The sequence below is a fragment of the Orycteropus afer genome, unplaced genomic scaffold (genome assembly GCF_000298275.1).
Source record: "Orycteropus afer afer isolate SDZICR_OR568_19922 unplaced genomic scaffold, OryAfe1.0 scaffold00354, whole genome shotgun sequence".
NCBI lineage: Eukaryota > Metazoa > Chordata > Mammalia > Tubulidentata > Orycteropodidae > Orycteropus > Orycteropus afer.
In genome coordinates this window covers 2,971,907-2,993,680 of record NW_006921941.1, presented here as the reverse complement: position 1 = coordinate 2,993,680, position 21,774 = coordinate 2,971,907, and the positions used below count along the sequence as shown (strand labels likewise).

The window sequence follows — 21,774 nt, the reverse complement described above, 5'->3', positions numbered from 1 at the left end:
AACATGTTGCTAGATATAATTTTATTTTATATAAAAAGTGTTTTTGTGAGTCTTCAACCCAGGGATTGGTGCTGGTGGCTGGAGGGACCTGCCCTCCACTGGTTCATTTAGTCCTTTGCCGACGTGCCCTAGGATCCCAGGCCAGGAAGGCAGGGAGGAAATCAGAGCAGGAGCCTCAGACCCTTGCTGATCCCTTCATTCTGTGACTTCAGGGGTCACATATAAGGTCAGTGTTTCTGGTCCCCGCCGGATCCTTACTGCCAGCTGGGATTGGGTTCGAACAGCTTCATAGACATCTTCAGCATTTTGAACCAGCTGCTCCCCAATGGCCAAGATCACATCACCCGGCCGTAGACCAGCCCTAGGAAGAAAGAGAAAGGAGGGAGTGTACAGCTCTTTTGCACACATGTGCACACACACACACACAGTGCAGTCTTGCCCTCACCGGTGTGCAGGGGAGCCCAGGATAACTTTATGGATGAGTACACCATGCTGAACATCAGGAAAGCTTGGTTCTCGAAGTTGTAGTTCAGCAAGGATGCTGAAAGGACACAGACCACCCTGTTAGCCACACTCAGGTGCTTTCTCCATCATGGGTTCACCTTAAGTCTCTCATCAACACAGTGACAACTCTATGGACATGGCGTGTGCTAGGTACTACAGACACAAAGGCAATTAACTTTCTGCTTTTTAGCAATTAGAAAGTGACACATGCATAAAAGATAATGAATTCCAAATGACACACAGTGTTAATAGCACAAATGTCATTCTAGAATCTTAAGAGAAACTTTGGGACACAGGAGGACTTAATATTAGATGAGTCTGATATTTAACTATATAAGCAAAAACAGCATAAATAAAAACAAAGTAGGAAATAAGGTTGGGTGGAACAGTATTCATTTAGGAAGTAACAGAAGCATAGTCTGAGAGGTTGAGTTGGAGATAGAGGTTAATGGATTGAAGGCTTTAAGTCAAAGCAGTAACAGGATAAAATCAATCTAGGCTGCAGGTGTGCAAAATAAAGTGGGGAGAAAGTCAAGATGATAACAGGGGACAACTATTCTAACAGCTCTAGGTATAAGGCAGCTTAAAGACAGGAATAAGAACAAAGCCCAGCTAAGGTGCCCTTTGCCCACTGGTGGTTCTACCCGACACTCATACCTGGGAGTCAGAGTCAACATCATCACCCCAATGTAGCGGCGCTGGGACCCACTGACTCCAAACCAAGAATCTGTGATAGAGGAATGGATGAGGCCCACCCAGCTACATCCATCCTCCCCCTCCTCCCAGCAGATCCCTCTCCCAGTAAATCCAGGTGAATGCCCCTCCCTTATACTCCACCCACCACTTAAAGGAATTCCCTTCTCCCTTAAATCAAGCTCACTCTTCTTTTCCCCACGATGCAGAAACTCTCGAAGGCGATCAGAAGGGATGGCAAAGGAGATTCCAGCTGTGACTTTCATGGTGTTCACCCCGATCACCTCCCCATCCTGCGGGGACACAGGCCCCTGTTCCCTAGCCCAAACAAATAGTAGGGGATGGGGGAGCACCTGAACAAGAGTAGCTGGGAGTGTTAGGGAGATCTGGCTGGATACTGGGGGATAGCCAATAAAAGACTGCTCAGAAACTTGACCAAATATCGTGGAATTAGGGAAGATCCACCCTTCCCACACTGACCTGGGGCAGAGTTCTTGGAAGGCTGTCCTACTCACCAAGTTCACCAGAGGACCTCCAGAGTTTCCAAACTGCGGGAGGAGAAAATGGAAGAAATCCTGGGACTCCAAGGCTAGAGGCATGACTAGGATGTAGACATTCTCCAAATTCTCATCTCCTTTCCCAGCCCCTGAATAAGTAGCAACATTCTTTTTTTTTTTTTTTTTAAGGGACTAAGCTTTTGCAGGCTATCCACTAGGTATGACAGGTGGTGTCTGCACCACACAACTTCCCTTTTACCCCCATCCTAGATTGTCATTTCTCTCACATCAGGACGCACATCAATAGCTGCATCAGTCTGGATGTATTCCACATTGGTTTGGGGCAATCCCAGGTCTCTGGCTGGGCGCTGAGCAGAGCTGACAATGCCGGATGTGATAGTGTTCTGCAGCGCGAAGGGACTTCCCATTGCAACAACAAATTCCCCTTGCCGGACATCCGCTGAGCGTCCCAGAGGCAGTGTGGGGAGAGGCTCCTAAGGGAGAATGGGTGCAAAAGGTCTGTCACCTGGAGATGGAAGCAAATTCACAACTCCAGTCAGACCTGGCCTACCCTGACTCCCACCTCGGTCTGAATCCTAAGGGTAGCAATGTCTGCCACGGGATCCACAGCTGTGACCATGGCCTCATACGTGTCGCCGCTGGGCAGCCTCACACGGACATGGCGCCTATCAGCCACCACATGGGCATTGGTAACGATGAGCCCATCAGCAGCCACCACGAATCCTGAACCATTTGAGATAGGGACCTCGCGGCTCGAGAAAGGGTGCCTGGACGGGAGGAATAGCTTGGATATGAAGAAGCTCTAACCCCTCCTATTCGCCCACCCTCCAGCCCGCGGCTTCGGTGCCTCCCGGTCTACCCCACCGTTACCGGCCCAGAATCTCGATATAGACCACGGCAGGTGCCGTCTTCTCCACCACGTCTGCGATAAAGTTGTACTGGCTCCGGGGAGAAGGGGGAGGCGGGCTAGAGACCGCGGCAAGGACGGTCGGGGGACCCCGCCCCCCGCCCCACAACAACAGCACAGCCCCTCCGGCGCCCAAGGCCACTGCCAACCACACACCCAGACGGACCCCAGGAGCCCCTGAGGCCTCCCGAGTCTGGGAATCCGGGATCTCAGCGGCTAGCCGTGTTCGGGGATCCGGGGTCCCCGAAGTCAGACATGCCCGGGACCCAGAGAACCCTGCAGACAACGGGGCCCGGAGATTGGGGGTCCCATACGTCACCCGGGCCCGGGGGTCAGAAGTTCCTGACGTCAGCAAGCCCCGGAGGTCAGGGGTCAACAGGGGTCCCTTTCCCCAGCGAATCCCCCCTAAAGCCCGCCATTCCCGGAGGCCCCAGCCGGCACCCCGCCCCGCCCTCAGCGCAGCCATCAGCTCCGCCTTGGCAGTCTCCTCGCCCGCCCTACTCAGAGGCGGTGCCCTGGAAGATGCAGACTGGACGCATAGCACGCTGGTACCTGAAGTCCTCTAGAACTGCACGCCGGGACCCAGGATTCCGAGAGGCGACTACGACCCCGCCTCCGTGAATTCTGGGAATTGTGGTCCTCACGGGACTTGAGTTCTGAGGCGACTCAAAGGGCCGCGGGGAACGCTGGGAGCGCTAGCCCTTCCGGGGCGCCTGTGTTGGATTTCAGGTTCCAACACACTGGGCGGATGCCCAAAGACTCCGCCTTCCCAGTATACCCTGCGGCGGGGTGCGAAGATGGCGGCGGCAATAGCAGGGCTCTCCTAAAACAGCAGCGATGGAGCCTCCCCCAGCACCGGGGCCGGAGCGGCTCTTTGACTCGCACCGGTAAGCGCCTCAGCGGGAAGGGGCGGACTTCCGCGTCCCCCCGGCTTCGGCGCACGATCATCCTGTGTCTCGCCTACAGGCTCCCGGGTGACGGCTTCTTGCTTCTCGCGCTACTGCTCTACGCGCCCGTCGGGTTCTGCCTCCTCGTCCTGCGCCTGTTTCTCGGGATCCACGTCTTCCTGGTCAGCTGCGCGCTGCCAGACAGCGTCCTCCGCAGGTTTGGACCCAGGCGCTCGGGGAGGGTCAGGGGTGGGCCGGGCGGAGGCCACGCATTCATCACTGCCTACGTCTCCAGGTTCGTGGTGCGGACCATGTGTGCGGTGCTGGGGCTCGTGGCCCGGGAGGAGGACTCAGGACACCGAGATCACCGCGTCAGAGTTCTCATTTCCAACCACGTGACACCTTTTGACCACAATATGGTCAATCTGCTCACCAGCTGTAGCACCGTAAGTGGGGACGAAGCCAAAGCCAAAGAGCACCCTAGAAGCGGTTCCCTTGGACCTAGCTTAAGACTTCCTTCTGTCCCTCCACCTGCCTCCTCGAGTTTCCCTTCAGGACCACGAGATACTTTTAACGCACTTCTCCACCTCACACAGCAGATTTTCTCATTTCTCTCTATTCTTCTGTTCCTCTTTCCAGCCTCTGCTCAATAGTCCTCCCAGCTTTGTGTGCTGGTCTCGGGGCTTCATGGAGATGGATGGGCGTGGGGAGTTGGTGGAATCACTCAAGAGATTCTGCGCTTCCACGAGGTTTCCCGCCACCCCTCTGCTGTTGTTCCCTGAGGAGGAGGCCACAAATGGCCGGGAGGGGCTCCTGCACTTCAGGTGGATAAACATAAGTATTGGACTCCAATTGGGTAAACGGTCATGTTTGGAGGCTCTTGGGTTTTCACCTTACTGGTTAGCCCTTCTCACCCCAAGCCCCCCAGATCACTTTATACCCAGCCTACATAGTCGTACAGTTTGACAGGGTCCTGTTTTAAGTCAAGTACTTGTTGATTGGGCTAGCTGGACTCTTCTTTCAATCCTGTTCTCTTCTTTTCCTTCTAGTTCTTGGCCATTTTCTATCCACGATGTCGTACAACCTCTTACCCTGAAAGTTCAGAGACCCCTGGTCTCTGTGGTGAGTATGTGTTGTATAAGGAATTTCTAGGGCTAAGAGGAGAAGTTTTCCACCTCTAGCTCAGGCCTCACTTCATTCCATTCCCTCAGACGGTGTCAGATGCCTCCTGGGTCTCAGAACTGCTGTGGTCACTTTTCGTCCCTTTCACACTGTATCAAGTAAGGTACTAACTATCCTCACTTTTTGGTGGTTGGGGAGAAACTCATTTCAAGGTCAAAGAAGTAGATATCTCTGTCCTCTCTACTTGGCAGATCTTTTAATTTCAAGGTTGTACCACAGAAGCAACACAAAGTATTTACTATCTTCACACCCTTACCACCACTTCTCGTAAGAAGAGGTACCAACAGTGAGGAGGGAAAGACAGCCTTTACCCTGGGTGCTCACAACATGGCCCTGGATTGGTTTTTTTGTGTTTTTTTTTTTGTAGGTGGCTCCGTCCTGTTCATCGCCAGCTGGGAGAGGGAAATGAGGAGTTTGCTCTCCGGGTACAACAGGTGATGGGGTACACAAGTAGGGTAGAGGTGGGTTTCTCTCCTTAAAGGAAGATGAAAAAAGGCTTGAGGGCTCACTTTATACTTCTGACCTTCCAATGCTCCCTAGCTGGTAGCCAAGGAATTGGGCCAGACAGGAACACGGCTCACTCCAGCAGACAAAGCAGAGCATATGAAGCGACAGAGACACCCCAGGTTACATACCCAGTCAGGTGTGTGGTCTTTATATACATTTTTCACCCTATTGTGATTTTTTTTCTTCTTTTCTGCTAGTTAGCCAACTTTTCCTCCTAGTTCTGTAGTCACTATGTTTCTCATTTCTTTTTTGCAGCCCAGTCTTCTTCCCCTCCCTCCCCTGGCCCTTCTCCTGATGTGCATCTGGCAACTCTGGCTCAGAGAGTCAAGGAGGTTTTGCCCCATGTGCCACTGGGAGTCATCCAAAGAGACCTGGGTATGGAAAAGGGTGGCCTCACACAAGAAGACAAGTGGTTTGTGAGAAGAAAAGTGAGCAGAAACTACTCTTTTTTTCTCTTCCATTCTCCCTAGCCAGGACTGGCTGTGTAGACTTGACCATCACTAATCTGCTTGAGGGGGCTGTAGCCTTCATGCCTGAAGAGCTCACAGAGGGGACCCAGTCCTTTCCTAGTGCTTCTGCCCTGAAGGTGAGACCCAGAAAATGAGGGTCAGTTCCAAGACTGTGGTGAGAAGGGGGAGTCCTCAATGCTCCCTAGCCTTGACCTCTCTTTTTTGATCCTGAGATGCTAGCACAGTGCCTCTCTTGCAAAGTAGGCACTCGATGCAAGTTTAGTGATGATGACTTCGCAAGCCTTCTGACATTGTGATCACCTCAGTTCCCCAGCTCTGGCTCAGTGACCCCTCAGCCCACAGCCCTAACATTTGCCAAGTCCTCCTGGGCCCGGCAGGAGAGCCTGCAGGAGCGCAAGCAGGCACTTTATGAATATGCAAGAAGGTGAGGAGGATAGAGGACAACAGGTAGGAAGGAGCAGACTGGAGATGGAAATCCTGGAGCTCAGATGGCAAAGCCCACACAATGTCTTCTATGTCCCACAGGAGATTCACAGAGAGACAGGCCCAGGAGGCTGACTGAACTCAAAGGAACAGGATGGCACCCAGAGCCGCAGGACGGAGACTGGGGGTAGCCCTCACCCAACTCACAACAGGCTGGATGGGTGGGTGGTGTAAAGGGAGGGTTGGGGCTCCCCCAATATCACATTAAATTCAGGGTTTTCATTCAAGGTCTTTGTTGCTTCTTTGGGTCTCAAAACCCCCTGAACAGGGGGCTTTTCCTTGCTTGGGGTAATGGGAGCAAGGACCTCCTTATGAGTTTATGGTGAATGTCAGAAATCACCTTAAGGCTGAGAGATGAGTGATACTAAGGAAGTGTAACTGAACTGAAAACCCAACAACAACTGGATCCCAGCTGCTTGGGTGTTTATCCCAGGTTTGGGTGAGGGGGGGGAAGCTACAAAACTACAAGTCCCAAGATGCCTTTCACTAGTACATGTCATATATAGGGTTCACACATGCTCAGTGTAGTGGCGGAAACCTGTTTACCATAGGCTCCTGACTAAGTAAAATAGGGTGGAGCAAATGGTACCACCCCCACACCAGGTTAGGATTTGTGTTTGAGACAACTCCCAGGGTGGAGCCGGAATTTACCTTTGTACTTTATACAGGTCAGGGTTGGTGGCAGTTAGCTGGTGGCTTCTGGAACTGGCAGCCATCCTGGTATCTCAGAGCTATAAGCAGGTTTGAATCCAGGATTCTTTTTGCCTTGCTGCCCAGATTCTTACCCCTCTGAGGATTTCTGCGTTAGTCACAAGGTATTTACTACCTGACTACAGGATAATCGTCTACATTTGATAGTGTCTTAGAGAGAGGAGCCCTGGTGGCACAGTGGTTAAGCACTTGGCTGCTAACCAAAAGGTTGGTGCTTCAAACCCACCAGCCACTCCATGGGAGAAAGATTTACAGTGTTGGAAACTCTATAGGGTAGTTCTACTGTGTCCTATAGGGTCACTGTGAGTCCGAGTCCACAGCAATGGGTTTGGTTTTGGGGGGCTTTTACTTGGATACTCAAACACTCAGCACTTTTTCCTGGTAGGCAAGTAGTACTAGGGAGGATGGATCCTAGGTCATCACCTGAGGGTAGAGGTTCGGGATCCAGACTAAAGTGGGAAGTTGGTGTCAGTTGCCAAATTTGAGGCCTGACTGGCTGCCCTGCCTTCTATAGGTCCTACCCAATATCCACCATGACCTCACAGCCCCTTGGGCTGGCAGAAGAGTCCAGTCAAAGCCCTGGGGAGTCTGAACTGGCTGTGAATCCCTTTGATGGGCTCCCCTTCTCTTCCCGCTACTACAAGTTGCTTGAGCAGCGGAGAGCCTTGCCTATCTGGGCTGCTCGATTTATCTTCTTGGAGCAGTTGGAGAATAGTCCCAGCGGAGTGGTGTTGGTATCTGGGGAGCCTGGCTCTGGCAAGAGCACCCAGGTGGGAGAGATTCTGGGAGTGGACAAAGGGAGGGACTATGGAACTGTCCCTTCCCTAAGCAAGGGGTACTGGGCTGTGTGAGGTCATAGGGAGATGGGCAAAGGGAGATAGGTTGGCTCCAGCATGGTTGGTGAAGGATCAGAGGGCTCCCTAAAGAAAAGATTAAATTGGCCATAGTTCCCCCAGCATGTCTTGACTGAAGTCCATCTCCCTAACTGGTTGTCCTTGCCTATCCCAGATCCCTCAATGGTGTGCAGAGTTTGCACTGGCCAGGGGTTTCCAGAAGGGCCAAGTAACAGTCACTCAGCCCTACCCTCTGGCAGCACTGAGCCTGGCTGTGCGGGTTGCGGATGAGATGGACCTGACCCTAGGTCATGAGGTTGGATACAGCATCCCCCAGGAGGACTGCACTGGGCCCAACACTCTGCTCAGGTGGGGCCTCCTCCAGGCCTGACCAAATTGAATCCCTCCTCCCTCTGTATAAACCAGTGCCTCTGTCATCCCACTATACTCTACCTCAGCCCAACTCATATTGACAGCCCAAATCAGACAGATAAGCAACTGCTAAATTAAGCCCTTTTAACCACCTAGGAACCTTAGACATTTGTGAAAATACTGCTTTCTGAGCTGGTGTATAGCCTGTGAACAGTGTATTCAGTGGGGTTGTGGGGACACAATTATGGGTCCACAGGCTCAGGAAGTCAGTCACAGGGTCTTTTTCTTACCTTCAACATTAACATCTAGGTCCCCTGGGGGAGAAGCTCCACTAGACTTCTGGGGCTGGCTTGTGTCCACACTGACTCACCTGTTCACACCAATGTCAACAGGTTCTGCTGGGACAGGCTGCTTTTGCAGGAGGTGGCCTCAACCCGGGGCACTGGAGCCTGGGACGTGCTAGTGTTGGATGAGGTCCAGGAGCGGTCAGTGGCCTCGGATTTACTCCAGGGGCTATTGCGAGATGCCAAGCTGGGAAATCTCCCAGGGGACCTCAGAATAGTTGTGGTATCTGATCCAGCCCTTGAGTCCAAGCTCCAAGACTTCTGGGACAATGCCCCTATTGTGTATGTCCCCAGAAAGCCTTGCGGGAGTCCCACCCTCATCTACAGGGACACTGTCCCAGCAGACCGGGTGGAAGCCGCCTGCCAGGCTGTGCTTGCGCTGTGCCAAGAGGAAGCTCCAGGTGACGTGCTAGTGTACCTGCCCAGCGAAGAGGTAAAAAAACGGACTACAAAAGGGGGTGCTCGTGTGTGCCACCTTCCTGTCCTGGGGAAAAGGGAACAACAGTGGAGTTACAGTGTTTATTACTCTGCTGAGGTATTATGGAAAAAACTCAAGTTTATCTCAGGGTAAAGAAGTCTACTGCCCTCTTCCCAATTCCCTCTATTGAAGAGATTTGTGGTTCACTGAACTGCTAAAATTAACACTCCCAGTTGTATGAGTATGTACATTTTTCAGGGTAAAAGGAAGGGCCACAATTTTCATCAGTTTTTCAGAAGAGGTCTAGGATCTAAGATAAGAACTGTCCTAATACCCCACCCCTCTCCTCAGGAAATTTCCCTGTGCTGTGAATCCTTGTCCAGGGAGGTGGCATCCCAGAACCCCCAAGGGCCTCACCTACAGTTGCTGCCCCTTCACCTAAGCTGCGGTCATGCTGTTCAGGCTCTATATGAGGACACAGATGCCAGTGCCCGGAAAATCGTAGTCAGTCACTGGCTGGCTGACTTCTCCTTCTCCCTCCCTTCCATCCGACATGTCATTGACTCAGGATTGGAGCTTCGAAGTGTGAGTGAGAGAGACGGAGGGGGGATGTGGAGGTAAGAATAGAAAAGGCCCACTCTGATCTGTCTTGACCTTGGTTGGGGGGTACGGGTGTCAGGTTTACAATCCTCAGATCCGAGCAGAATCCCAAGTATTGAGGCGCATCAGCAAGCGTCAGGCAGAGGCAAGACAATTGCGGGCAAGAGGGTTCCCATCAGGTATGAGCTTTACCCTCCCTGAGAGCAAACCTGAGAAGAGTCACCAACACACAGCCCTAAGAAATCTATAGCAGTAATATTTCCTGGATTTTTTTCCCCTTAGGATCCTGTATCTGCCTATATCCTGAGTCCTTCTTAGAACTAGAGGCTCCCCTCATGCCCCAACCCAGAGTGTGTGAGGAGAATCTGAGCCCCTTGATATTACTACTAAAAAGGAGACAGATTGCAGAGCCAGGAGAGTGGCACTTCCTGGACCGGCCAGGTGAACAACCCCCCTGCCCAAATCCTGCCATCTGAGTACCAGGCTCTGAGGCCTCAGACCCTGTTAAGCCCTATTTCCTTGCCAGCTCCTGAAGCACTGATGCAGGCACTGGAAGACTTAGACTATCTGGCTGCCCTGGATGATGATGGTGACCTATCAGACTTGGGAGTCATCCTATCCGAGTTCCCCCTGCCCCCTGAATTGGCCAAAGCCCTGCTGGCTTCCTGCGAGTTTGGCTGTGTGGATGAGATGCTCACTCTCGCAGCCATGCTCACTGGTATAAATCCCCTCCCTCTGGCTCCAGCAGCCACTAAATTCTTCCCCTTTGTATTTTGCTACTCCTCAGGCTAGCCCTTTCCTCTGTGCTCTAAATTCCCACCCCTCACAGTGCCTAAAGAACCAGACTTAATCTATTATTCCGCTCCTGTTCCTTTAGCTGTTTCTCTCTGCTGGTTCCTGCCCCTTGATTACATCTCTCCCGTCTGTTATTATTAAGATTCATATACCCCTCTCTCCTTTAAGTATACAACTTAATCTCTGTCCTTTTCTATCTAATGTATTCTTCACCCACTACTTTCCACCTTCAGAACCCAGCACACACTGAAACCGCTTCAAGCATACCAGTGACCTCCCTAATCCAATGGACACTTTTGAGCCCTTATTCTTTATAAACTTCTTTTGACAATTGAGAGTGCTGACCAATTCCCACCTTGAAACTGCCCCCTTCCTGAGCCTCTGTGATACTACTCTTTGTGGTTTTAATCCTACTTCTCTAGCCATTTCCTTAATCTCTTCCTTATGTTGTTGGGCCTCTGCTCATCCACTGTAAATTGGTCCTCAGCATTCTTACCTTGCCCCTTGTATCTTCTCATTCCCTGAACTCTCAGCACATTCATCAACATCCATGGTTTGTACTGCCATCTTTATACTTAAAACTTCCAAAATCTGTATCTCCCTGACAATACCATTCTTCTGGATCTTAGATCTACTGTGACTAAGATATTATATTAGATCTAATACTTGACTCCTGATTTCTACCAGAGTAGTCCACAGTACCTCAAATCAGTATGCACTCTCTTAAATACCCTCTCACCACCACCACAAAATCTGTTCCTCTGTATTCTCAATTTCAGATAACACCATTATCTCTGCAGGTCCACTACCATAATTCTAGATTAATCTTTCTCCAAGTTACTAGCTTGTTTTTTGTTTTAATTCATCTCTTCACATTCACTGCCAGTACCAATGTTAGATTCTTATGACTGTGAGTTTTTTAAACGATATTTTTGGAAACAGCTTTTTGGAACACGTGGGACTCCCTTCACTTAAGAACTCCTTTTCAACAGCTCAAGACAGACAGAATGTAAATTCCTTTGCACAACACATGCAGCCTTTCACAACCTGGCCTATACCCACCTCTCCAGCTTTATCTCCTTCCACTCTGCCACACAGGCCATTCCCTCCATTCCATATTAAGCAGCTTGCAGTCCTCCAGATAGGCCATGATATTAATTCTGTGCCATGCTGTTCCCACAGTCTAGAATATACTCTCCACCCCACCCCTTCACCACTGAGCTAATTCATTCTCAGACTTCAAATATTGGCCCTAGGGTTTTCTTCTTTTCCCATAACACCTTCCTTCCCACCCAAAGGCTGAATGAGGTGCCCCTCATTTTGCTTCCAGAATATCATATATCTATCATGCTTATCGAGTTTGCTTACCTGTTGGTCTCTCCCACCAGTTTCTAAGCAGATTCTGAGGGTAGAGATGGTCTTTATTTACTTATCCTCAATGTCTAATAAAGTGTGTGGCTCCTAGTATCTATCTGTGTTTTGAATAAAGCTCCCAAACAGATGCTTCTACCTCTTCAGATCTACACCTTCACCAAATACTGTACTGCTGTCCTTTCTGATTCCCTAAAATGACTTTCCTTTCTTCTCTTTCCAGCTGCCCCTGGGTTTACCCATCCTCCACTCTGTGCAGAAGAAGCTGCTCTGCGCCGTGCCCTGGAGCATGCAGATGGTGACCACAGCTCCCTGATTCAGGTGTATGAAGCCTTTATACAGAGTGAGTGGCTCACTCTGCACCCTCTTATGGAATTCCAGATTCCCCAGAGAAGGGAAGTAATGTGCAACCAGCTGACAAATGTCTGTGCCAAGGAGGAGGAGGCTCTGTGGCCAAGGGTTGGGTTCTTTTAGGGGTCTCAGGGACTTTAATTGTAGCTGGTTCCTTTCTTCTCTTAGGTGGGGAGGATGAAGCTTGGTGCCAGGCTCGGGGTCTAAACTGGGCAGCATTGTGCCAAGCCCGTAAAGTTCGGGGAGAGCTCCTAGAACTCATGCATCAAATTGAACTCCCCTTGTCCCAACCAGCTTTTGGCTCTGAGCAGAACCGTAGAGACCTTCAAAAAGCACTGGTGTCAGGATACTTCCTCCAGGTTAGGGGAAAGGGTTGGGGTGAGGGTGAGGAGAGGCAGGGGGAGCAAATATTGGTATGCCATCTCTGAAACTTGGAGAATTCTTTGGAACCAGGAGAGACTTCTCCTTTGAGGTTTTGGGGTACAAAGGGCTATGGAAATGCCATATGGTATGGTAAGGACTGCCTAACATTTAGAGGTAATACTTTACTTTTGATTCTGCACACACACACACCCCTGCCCTTACTCAGTTCCCCCCCTTTTTTTTTCCTACTGTCTGCCTCTCCCCTCTCACTTATTCCTTTAATATCTTGTCTTTTCAATGAGGTGGCCCGAGACACAGATGGAACTGGAAATTACCTGCTTCTAACCCATAAGCATGTGGCCCAGCTCTCCCCTTATTGCTGCTACAGAAGCCGCAGGGCCCCAGCCAGACCCCCACCTTGGGTGCTTTACCACAATTTCTCCATTTCCAAAGACAACTGCCTTTCCATTGTTTCTGAGATTCAACCACAGATGTGAGTTCCCTGACACCCCTCCTACATTGCCCATTCCTCTCCCTGGGACCAAATTATGGCTGGGAATTCAGAGAAGGAGGGAATCTTTGTGGTCTGTGGTAAAGTATTCTTTGAGAGGAGAGGGTTTGTGGTAGAGATGGTGAAAAGTTTTAAAATCTACATTATAAGAGAAGATAGATCATCTAATTATGACTCTCTCTGACAGGCTGGTGGAGCTGGCACCCCCATACTTCCTGAGTAACTTACCTCCCAGTGAGAGCAGAGATCTCCTGAACCAGCTGAGGGAAGAAATGACAGATTCTTTAGCAGGGAGTGAATCCTCCACCCAGGAACTCAGAAATGCCTGTGTCCTGCAGTGACCTGCCTAAGGAATGAAACTGACCTCATCGCCTCACATTAGATCCTCCCTTGGGCTAGCACCAAGGCATCCAGATTTTAAAGCCCAAAGCTTAGGATCAAGTGTAAAGCCTGGAGCCTGAGTCCCAAAAAATGGTGGACTGGGAGTAGAGAGAATGGGGTAAGCTACAGTTTATATAATGTAGACCCTTTCCTTAGCCAGAGGAAAGTGGCTTGGAGAGGAAGTGACATGCTCCTCCCCCAACTTAAGTCAAACCCAACCTTGTGCTCCCTATTGCTCTATAAAAAACTTTTCAGTGACCCCAAATTTGAGTTCGGTTCTGCAGCACCATATACAACATCCATGAGTCAGAGATGATACTATATCAAAGATCCACGGCAAACTCCTCTAGTCATTGCCCCCTGCCTGGTTCCTAACTCTGGTCAAGTCTTTACACTATGACTGACATAGCTGTCATTAGCACAGAAGATAAGCAGTTTGGCTACAGCTGGCCTCTGGCCTTGCCTATCGCTCACTTCCTTCTGTCACATTGCTCCAGCCCCAACGGGAGAAAGAAATGAGGGTGTAATCAGGCTCCGACAAAATGTTCCCTTTTGTCCTCATACAACTTAAATCTTGCTTCTTTTTAAATCTTAAGTCTATTGCAACTATCTTTTCAACTTTCCAACAACTTTCTAAGCAGCCCCTGACCTACCCACAAGCTAAAAGTCTTTTCAAACAACTTCAGAGATATCATGTTCTCCTTTCTTTCAAGCTGGGCACTACATCCCCTTTTCTTCCCTTGGACTATTAATTTTTATATCATCCAGCATGTTGCACATTGTAAATATGTAGAATTTGATGGAAAGAAAGTCCTTGGGACTCTGCTTTTCTCCTCAGAGTGCTCTCCCTTGGAGATTCTATCTGTTCTCATCATTTCATCTATCTACACCCTATGTGGTTGACAGCTGACCTCTAGCAAAGCAGAGCTTCAAACCAATTCATTCTTGTTTGACCTTCTGCTGAGAATTTGCATTTCTACTCCAGATACATTGAATCAGAATCTACAGTTTAACAAGATCCTCAAGTATACAGAAGAATCCATTGGGGCTCTTGTTAAACTGTAGATTCTGAGTCAGTATATCTGAGGTGGAAATGAAAATTCTCAGCAGGGCTCAAACTGGAATGAACCAGTTCAAAGCCCTTTGATAAAGGTACTGTCCAGAATTTATTATCTCTATAGGAGCTAGTTTGCCTACAGGTAATCTTGCTCCAGTCTTCCCAGTTTCCCCTTCATTATCCATAGTATCACTGACTTCCTCCTGCTCCACATTTCCAACCTTGGAATTATTTTTGACACTTCTTAGCCCTGTTACTTCTAAATTATTCACCAAATTCGTCTCACCCTAATTCCACTGAGCCCATTAACTTTGTCCACCATTTCCTCGTCTCCTCTTTGGTAGATACCAGAGCCAGATTAATTTCACCAGATTTCCTCTTTCCTTTGGTGTATAATATATCTGTCTGGCCTACCTTCCAGGCACGTTGTGAGGATCAAGTGGGAGGAGATAGTCAGCAGGCTGAACACACAAGACAACATGAGACTCATAGTCAGTTTTGTTGCTGCAAGGAATCCTTAGCGATTATTTTACAGTTGAGAGATGAGGTGCCCAGCGTGGACAACTCTGGTTCCAGACACATACTCCCGGCACTCCGGCGAGGCACCTCTTTCATTCCTTTGCTGTCGTTAGTGTCTTCCTTTCTTCACAGCTTTCTATATAGACACAGCTGGCGCGAGACTCGGCTGCCCCTTCGCAGCATCGACTCAGACGCTGCTCCCGCCTAAAACCGGAGCTCGCGACCCATCCACCCGGCCAAATCCCGAGTCTCTCCGGGGAACAGCTCCCGTTGGCCAGCCCGCCCTCCTCCCAGTACCTCATTGGCTACCAGCCCACAGGTCCCGCCCCCTTGGTGCTTTAGGTTCCATCCGGCGCAACGGCCGTTGAGAAATGGCGGGAAATTCCGAGTCTGAGTGGGCAGGTAGGGTGGCTCAACGTCCGCCTGGGAGCCTGCAGATGCCCTACGAGCCCTCGACGATAGCCTCAAGGGCGGCTGCTTCTTACATGCACCGCTGCTACAAGACAGCGAGAGGGGGCAGCCTCGCGCTCCACCGACCCTGGCGGGGTGCTCCAGGAAGCGCCTCGGTCCGAAAAAGAGCGCTCGGCAGGTCCAGCGAGCTTCGCTCACACCACCGAAGCAAGCCCAGACACGGAGGCCACCTTGTTGTCCTCGGCCCAGGGCTGCAGGTTCTGAAGCGCGAAGAGCGACGAGTTGTGCAAGCAGAGCGGGTCCGGGGGCAGTGGTGGCCGAAGGGGCCGCGGCAGAGCGTCCTGCTGCAGGTGCAGGAGTAAGCGGCCCGCGCGGTGCCGCTCGGCCTCGCGCTCCTCGGCCGTCTGGCGCCTGGGCGGGCAGAGATGTGACATCAGCTAGGCCTCGCCTCCCCGCCAGTGGGTCTGGTTCGTGAGCCCCAACCCACCCTTGCACACTTGGTGCCTAACTGCCACCTGGACCTGCCCTCGAGTGTCAGCCCGCCTTCGCCCAGCCCGCGCCTCACCGCCACTTGGTGCGCCGATTCTGGAACCAGGTCTTGACCTGTGCGTCGGTCATGCGCAGGGCCTTGGCCAGCGCCGCCCTTTCGGCGGAGGCCAGGTACTTCTGGCGCAGGAAACGTCGCTCTAGCTCCAGCACCTGCGAGCGTGAGAAGGACGTGCGCGGCTTCTTCCGTTTCGGGGGGGTCCGGTTTTGGTACGGGTGACCTATGCGGCGCGTCCCAGAGAAGGGCGAGAGTGCAGCTGCGGGGAGGACGAAGGACCAGGGCCGAGTTTGCGGGGGGCCACTGAGAAGAGAGCGCGGTTGTTCACGCCTGCAGAATTCCCGGACCCCAAGATTGGCCCACCATCAGTGGAGGTCCCTAAACCAAAAAGGGCCTCGGAAGAAACGTTTCTCCCCCTGGAGTGAGGGAGAGACAGCCCCCATAACAGCATGCTCCCCTCCCCGCGGTGTGGACAGTGGGACGGTAGAGGGAGGTGCAGGCACCGACGGCAGCTCCATCCCGGTCGCCTCTCAGCGGCCAGATCAAGGGATCCGAGTTAGGGGAGGATCCCCTGGGATAAGCCGGAGGGCACACACTGAAAAGGGCTCTGGGGTTGAGGCAGAAGGATCAGAGACAAGGAAACTGTGTCAACATGGAGCATGAGTTTGGAGGGGCCGGACAACCTCACCCGTGAGCCGGTCCTTGGCGAAGCGGCGGCCGCTGTCCATCCAGGGGAAGGTGAGTCCAGCTAGGCCCCCGGCGCCGCCCAAACCCGAGGGCCCAGGCACCGCAGGCGGCGGCACGGGCAGCGGGCGGTGAGCCGGAACGCGGATCACGCCGCCTGGGCCAACGCCGGAGCTGCCGGGCAGCGGGCCCAGCGAACCCGCCGGGCCATAACCCGAGGCTCCGTGGAATCCACCCGAGAACGCCGCGTTCTCCCCGTGACCCGGGCCCCCGCGGCCGGGGCCTAGGCTGCCCCCCTGGGGTTCGGGACCGCTCAGGATCTGATCAATGCCAAAGCTGATTGGCTCGTGGTGCGGGAGGTTGTGTGGAGCCAGAACAGCCGGCTCCATGGGTCCGGGCCAGAGAGGACCTCGGGAGGTTCAGCGATTGGGGAGTGCGCCCTGCTCCGGGAGCCCGGCGGCGGCGTGCTCAGGACAGCGGTTTCAGGGACCCGCGGGGCTAGCCACCGCGGGGCCTTGGGGCCCCTGTGACAGCAGCATCCCTGTGCACAGGGAGCAGCCGCGCCCGTGCGCTCCGCTGTCCACGGTCCGCGTAGAGACTCTCATCCCGGGAAAAGCAGGGAGCCGGGGCCCCAGGAGAGCCCTTGCTGGCTCTGAGCCGCAGATGGACGCTGGGGTGCCGGGTCGCTGCCCGAGTCCAGGGTGGAGAGGGTTGGCCGGCAACGGCTGGGGCTGTGACTGACAGATCAGCCCCGGGTGGGTAGTGGGGGCTGGGGGTAGGGCAGGGGCGGGGCCGGGCCTGTTAAAGGGGAAGAGACGCCTGCTTGCGCCAAGCTTGAAGACTGACCCGCAGGGATGGGGGTGGGGGGAGGTGGCGAGGGCGTTAGGAACCAGGCTCCCAGCTGGAGCTGAGTCAGCCGAGATGCTAACGGTCCCTCCATCCTCACTGGCCTCCGTCTTTGGACTTCCTCGGCCTCGTCTTCCTCGGCAGGTGCCTCCTCCCCCAGCCCTTATTCTTCGCCGCCCGATGGGTCCTGCTTGCAGACTCCCGGATTCGTTGTAGCCCCCGCCTACATGCCCTCGAAGATCAAATCTCGTTGTGGCTTCCCTGCTGCGATGAGAAGTGGCTGTGGAACGGCGCCCGACGAGCTGGAGGCTCGGGGAAGAGGACAGGTGTGGGAAGGGGGTGGCAGGATGTGTCCGGTGGAGTAAGGGTGGGGACAACCACCTTGGATCGGTGATCCTGGTGCACCCTCCTGCCTCTTCCATAGGGGCCCCGCAGTCGCATCTGGGTGCGCTATTAATCGGAGCCCCGTGTTTCTTAAAATTTCGATTTTCCGAAATCGGAGGAAAGTGAACCCGCGGCTCAATCCTGGCCAGTTCTGGACTGTGGGAGCTTGAGGCGGGCTTTCTGCTTTGGTTCCTTAAGTGCGGGAAAGCCCGCAGCGGGACTCTGCCCCTCCACGCCTAGGAAATCTATTATTACATGCCCCCCACCCCTCAAAAGTGAGAGGGGGAAATCCCCACAGGCGACACGTGAGACCTCACTGGGGCCTTCCGAGGATCCTGGCCATCTCATTTCCCATAGACCCTCCACCCCACAGGAACCCCAGAAACTGCTCCTGGAGCTCGGTGGAGAACGGAGATGAAGGGAGACTGGAGGGCTCGGTGACCTTGTGACCTCTGGCCGTGGACCCAAGAGCTGGAAGTGTGTGAACTCCTCGTGTTCCCCGGGATGGGACCCCCGCCGGGCGGGCCCCTGCGCCTTAGACCCGCCCCTGCCGCCGTCCGGCCCGGTGCAGGCCGCCATAATCGGGTTAGCTGGACCAGAATTACATTACCTTCTCCGGCCCGGCCGGGCCCCGGGGGGGCCGTGGCGCCTCAGAGCCGGTGAGACTAGGCGCGGGGGGGGGGGGCGCTCCTACCATCCCACGGCGGCTGGGTACCCTACCGGAGGGAGCAACTCCGCTGCCTCATCCACAAGGTGGTCTGAAGACCCCGCCCCACTGCACCACCCTCGCCTCCAGCCTCTCTTGGTGCTCAGCTCCAAGCCATAGTTTTCCACTGTGAGCCAAAATGCCTTCCAGGTTTCCTAGGTGGTTCTCCCTAGGAGCACGGATCTTCTAATTGATTTTCTAGTATCCCCTGGGATAGACTCTGCCCCTTCATTCTCCCCAGCAGATGGGCTGGCAGCCTGACGCCTGGGGCAGGGTGAGGAGGTCTTTTCTCTCCTGGGAATGAGGAGTGATATTTGGGTATCTGGGCCGGAAGATAAGAGGAGAAAAAAGGGAGTGGACCCTCTTCCAACCCAAAGCTGCTAGCCTCCCAGTGTTCTCAAAGGAAGCCTTAGTCTGAACGGGGTGGACCCTGATTATTAGGGGTGGGTGGGGGTGAGTGTTGAGGGGGCATTAATAATAGGTTACATCCTCTCCCCTACCTTGGCTGCCTTCATCATCTGATCTCTCTCTCTCTCCCCACCCTGTTCAGAGCCCTCTTCTGCCAATTTGGCAGCTGTGTTTTTACCTTGGTGGGGGGAAAGGGGCAACCTTATTACCTCACCCAGCCTTTTACATAAGCTCCAGCGCCCTTTCTCAGCAGTAATAGGGGAAGGGGGATATTAGGGAGTATGAACCCTCTGCTGTTCAAGCAAAATTCTCAGAGATCTTATGAGTTATAGGATAGGATGAGAACAGAGAACCTAGGGAGATAGCAAAGAGATGAAAACTGATAAGGTTCAGTTGGCCAGTCCTTCTCCCCACTCAGAGAGAGCCTCTGAGCAGGGGATGAGAACAGTGTGTCTGCGATTCTTTCTGGTACCAACCAGAACAAATCCTTTTGAATGAATCAATGAGTGAATCAGTGAATGAGAAAAGGGTAGTATCATGCATACTTTGCTCACTGTACATCCATGCTTTTGGAGGTCAGCACAGATGGTACTGCCACCCAGAGATTGTCCAACTGATTCTTTCAGGAGAGGGGTCACAAATCCAGAATACATACAAATCTTCTAGGGAGGTTTTTTCTGTTTTTAAGATTCTAGTGCCCCATTTCAGAATGGAGGGCACCAGTTCTGTCAACCACAATCCTAGGAATTTGTGTGTGTGGTGTTCTTTTGTTTGTTTTTTACTTTTATTATTATTTGGGTGAAAGTTTACAGAACAGATTGGTTTTCCATTTAACAATCCATACTCATTTTGTGGCATTGATTTAGATCCCCACAATGCAACAACACTTTTCCCACTTCCTGTGTTTACTGTTTCTATTTGTTCGTCTTTCCTATCCCTTCCTGCCTTCTGAGCTTTATACCTGGGCAAGTGCTGCCCTTTTTGCCACCTATGCTTGATTGTTCTAAGGAGTGCGTACCTCCCTGGTGTTATTGTTCATTCACCCTATAGGCTGAAAGTTGAACCAAGGGAATGAGTTCAGTTCCAGTCCTGAAAAGTATCTAACTAAGGTCCATGGTCTCAGGGGTTCTACCAGTCTCTATCAAACATGTTTTGTTTTGTTTTGTTTTTTTAAATTATGAGTTTTGTTCCACATTTTTATCCCACTTTATCCAAGACCTCCTATTGTGGTCAGGAGCCAGGCACCATCTAGTTCTTCTGGTCTGAGGGTCATGGGGCCTGGGATTCATGTGGTCCATTAGTCTTGCTTGCCTTTATCCAGTTCCTGCTTGCTTCCACCTGTCTGATTCTCAGCAAAGGATGTCTCCTACTAGTTCATGATGAAGATGGAGACCCTGGGGTGAGCACACATACATACACAGTGCTACACACTGGCCCTTCACATGCACACTGTTCCCCCTTGACACACACACTACTTTGGATCAGTCCTACCATATCCTACGTGCTTGTAGCCCCCAACTCTTCCCAAGTCTGAGCCTACAGCTTCACAGGAAATGTTTGTGCTCCAGATATGGCCTCTAGCTCCTTCTCTTCCCTCCTGCTGTTGATGCAGTGTTCTTCCCTCAATGATGGTCCCCACTCTTACATCATAATTTCTCTCCTCAACTTAGTCCTTCCCACTCCCAACTGTCTCAGGTCTCCATTATCTAGACAAAATCTTTGCCTGGCTCTTCTAAAGAAATTGTGTTTTTCTTCTCCACTTTACTGCCCACACCCACTGACTCCATTTCCTCATCATTTATTTTTGTTTTAACCCACTGCAAGCTGGTGTCACTATACTGATCCATTCTCAGAGATCTCCAGTGCCCAGTGTCAATTCTCTGATATAGTTTACTTTATTAATCACAAGCTATTTCTTGAAATGCCCCCTTCTTTTGGCTTCTGCAATACTGTCTTATTCTACATCTTTGGACTTCCATAGCCACTGCTATGTCTTTCCTCCATTGGCTTTGCTGCTTCTTCTAAGACGGTGAAAACTCTTCAAAGCTCAGACTTTAGCCTTCTTTCCCTCTACATCTGCTCAGGTTTCACCCATTCCAATGGTCTCAATTCTTATATCCATCTAGATACCTCTGAGACCTCCACCCCTGGTTTTGACACTTCTTGTGCTCCAGCCCCACTGTCCTCCTAGCCTGCTGGCTAATTTCACCTGCCTTTCCTGCTGCCACCTTCCTTCCCAAGAACCTCATTCATCCTCTCACCCAGGCCCCAAACTAAATTGCTGGCTACTTCCTCCTGTTATGCTTTACTCTGAAATGTTTCAGATAATAGCCCTTCCTTTACATTTCCACTAATAAAAACCTAATCTAAGCCTTCATCACCACCAGCAAGATTCATTCATTCGTTCATCCAGAAAAGTTACACTGAAGGCCTACCATATGCCTGCACTTGTTCTTGGCACTGGAAACACAGCAATGAACACAATAGGAAAAAAAATCCCTGTCACTGAGGAGCTTACATTCTAGTGGGAGAAAGATTTTTTTTAAAAAATAAGAAATACATATTATATGTAATAAAAATAAATGCTAAGGAGAAAAATAAAGCAGGGAAAGGGATAAGAAGTGAAATAAGTGATGAAAGTTGATTTAGGTAAATGATGAAAGTTGATTTAGGTAAATTTAGGTAAACATGGAGGTGATATCTGAGTAAAGACTTAAAGGAAGTGATAGAGGGAGCTATTTGGGTATCTCAGCAAGCAGCAATTCAGGTAGGAACACAGTGGGACCATATCCTGGTATGTCTTTGGAATGGTGATGGGTCCATATGGAGGGAATGAGTGAACAGATGAGACCAAGCAGGATCTTGAAGACCATTCTAAAGACTTTTGGCTTTTATTCTTATTGAAAAGGGATTTGAACAGAGAAGTGAAACAACTTGGTTTCATAATTTAACAGCTTTCCTGAGGTGCAGTCATCATACAAGAAACTGCACCTATTTTAAGTGCACAGTTTGAT

The 21,774-nt window shown here is 51.5% G+C and overlaps 4 protein-coding genes across 4 annotated transcripts; 2 read left to right on the top strand and 2 right to left on the bottom strand.

Annotated features, from left to right (window-relative positions):
• Window positions 1-195: 195 nt before the first annotated feature.
• Window positions 196-3,088, bottom strand: HTRA2 (HtrA serine peptidase 2). Its single transcript, XM_007952655.2, has 8 exons — window positions 2,586-3,088; window positions 2,278-2,482; window positions 1,994-2,188; window positions 1,713-1,745; window positions 1,385-1,490; window positions 1,162-1,231; window positions 446-541; window positions 196-361 (listed from the first exon to the last, which is right to left on the bottom strand). The coding sequence occupies exons 1-8, from the start codon at window positions 3,086-3,088 to the stop codon at window positions 196-198; spliced, it is 1,374 nt and encodes a 457-aa protein (XP_007950846.1).
• Window positions 3,089-3,314: 226 nt separating this feature from the next.
• Window positions 3,315-6,230, top strand: AUP1 (AUP1 lipid droplet regulating VLDL assembly factor). The gene is made up of 12 exons (XM_007952657.2): window positions 3,315-3,509; window positions 3,589-3,726; window positions 3,805-3,955; window positions 4,149-4,333; window positions 4,559-4,631; window positions 4,721-4,794; window positions 5,059-5,125; window positions 5,232-5,334; window positions 5,454-5,573; window positions 5,669-5,784; window positions 5,974-6,092; window positions 6,194-6,230. Exons 1-12 carry the CDS (start codon window positions 3,460-3,462, stop codon window positions 6,228-6,230), a joined length of 1,233 nt encoding a protein of 410 aa, XP_007950848.1. The 5' UTR covers window positions 3,315-3,459.
• Window positions 6,231-7,395: 1,165 nt separating this feature from the next.
• Window positions 7,396-13,161, top strand: DQX1 (DEAQ-box RNA dependent ATPase 1). The gene is made up of 11 exons (XM_007952652.2): window positions 7,396-7,632; window positions 7,871-8,064; window positions 8,460-8,844; window positions 9,181-9,414; window positions 9,509-9,608; window positions 9,712-9,870; window positions 9,956-10,147; window positions 11,819-11,938; window positions 12,115-12,305; window positions 12,612-12,802; window positions 13,008-13,161. The coding sequence occupies exons 1-11, from the start codon at window positions 7,396-7,398 to the stop codon at window positions 13,159-13,161; spliced, it is 2,157 nt and encodes a 718-aa protein (XP_007950843.1).
• Window positions 13,162-15,382: 2,221 nt separating this feature from the next.
• TLX2 (T cell leukemia homeobox 2) lies at window positions 15,383-16,805 on the bottom strand. Its single transcript, XM_007952650.2, has 3 exons — window positions 16,421-16,805; window positions 15,754-15,991; window positions 15,383-15,599 (listed from the first exon to the last, which is right to left on the bottom strand). Exons 1-3 carry the CDS (start codon window positions 16,803-16,805, stop codon window positions 15,383-15,385), a joined length of 840 nt encoding a protein of 279 aa, XP_007950841.1.
• Between the last annotated feature and the right edge of the window lie 4,969 nt (window positions 16,806-21,774).

Bases quoted from the DNA above. Each gene is read 5' to 3' on its own strand.
- AUP1 (XM_007952657.2), top strand. From the start codon at position 3,460: ATGGAGCCTCCCCCAGCACCGGGGCCGGAGCGGCTCTTTGACTCGCAC. The intron at 5,126-5,231 runs GTGATGGGGTAC...AATGCTCCCTAG, and splicing joins TTGCTCTCCGGGTACAACAG to CTGGTAGCCAAGGAATTGGG. The intron at 6,093-6,193 runs GTGAGGAGGATA...TATGTCCCACAG, and splicing joins CTTTATGAATATGCAAGAAG to GAGATTCACAGAGAGACAGG.
- TLX2 (XM_007952650.2), bottom strand. From the start codon at position 16,805: ATGGAGCCGGCTGTTCTGGCTCCACACAACCTCCCGCACCACGAGCCA. The intron at 15,992-16,420 runs GTGAGGTTGTCC...TCCTCCCCGCAG, and splicing joins CGCCAAGGACCGGCTCACGG to CTGCACTCTCGCCCTTCTCT. The intron at 15,600-15,753 runs GTGAGGCGCGGG...CTGCCCGCCCAG, and splicing joins AATCGGCGCACCAAGTGGCG to GCGCCAGACGGCCGAGGAGC.
- HTRA2 (XM_007952655.2), bottom strand. From the start codon at position 3,088: ATGGCTGCGCTGAGGGCGGGGCGGGGTGCCGGCTGGGGCCTCCGGGAA. The intron at 1,232-1,384 runs GTGAGCTTGATT...CCTCTATCACAG, and splicing joins GCATCGTGGGGAAAAGAAGA to ATTCTTGGTTTGGAGTCAGT. The intron at 542-1,161 runs GTATGAGTGTCG...GTGTCCTTTCAG, and splicing joins ATGTTGACTCTGACTCCCAG to CATCCTTGCTGAACTACAAC.
- DQX1 (XM_007952652.2), top strand. From the start codon at position 7,396: ATGACCTCACAGCCCCTTGGGCTGGCAGAAGAGTCCAGTCAAAGCCCT. The intron at 7,633-7,870 runs GTGGGAGAGATT...TGCCTATCCCAG, and splicing joins GCTCTGGCAAGAGCACCCAG to ATCCCTCAATGGTGTGCAGA. The intron at 12,803-13,007 runs GTGAGTTCCCTG...TCTCTCTGACAG, and splicing joins TCTGAGATTCAACCACAGAT to GCTGGTGGAGCTGGCACCCC.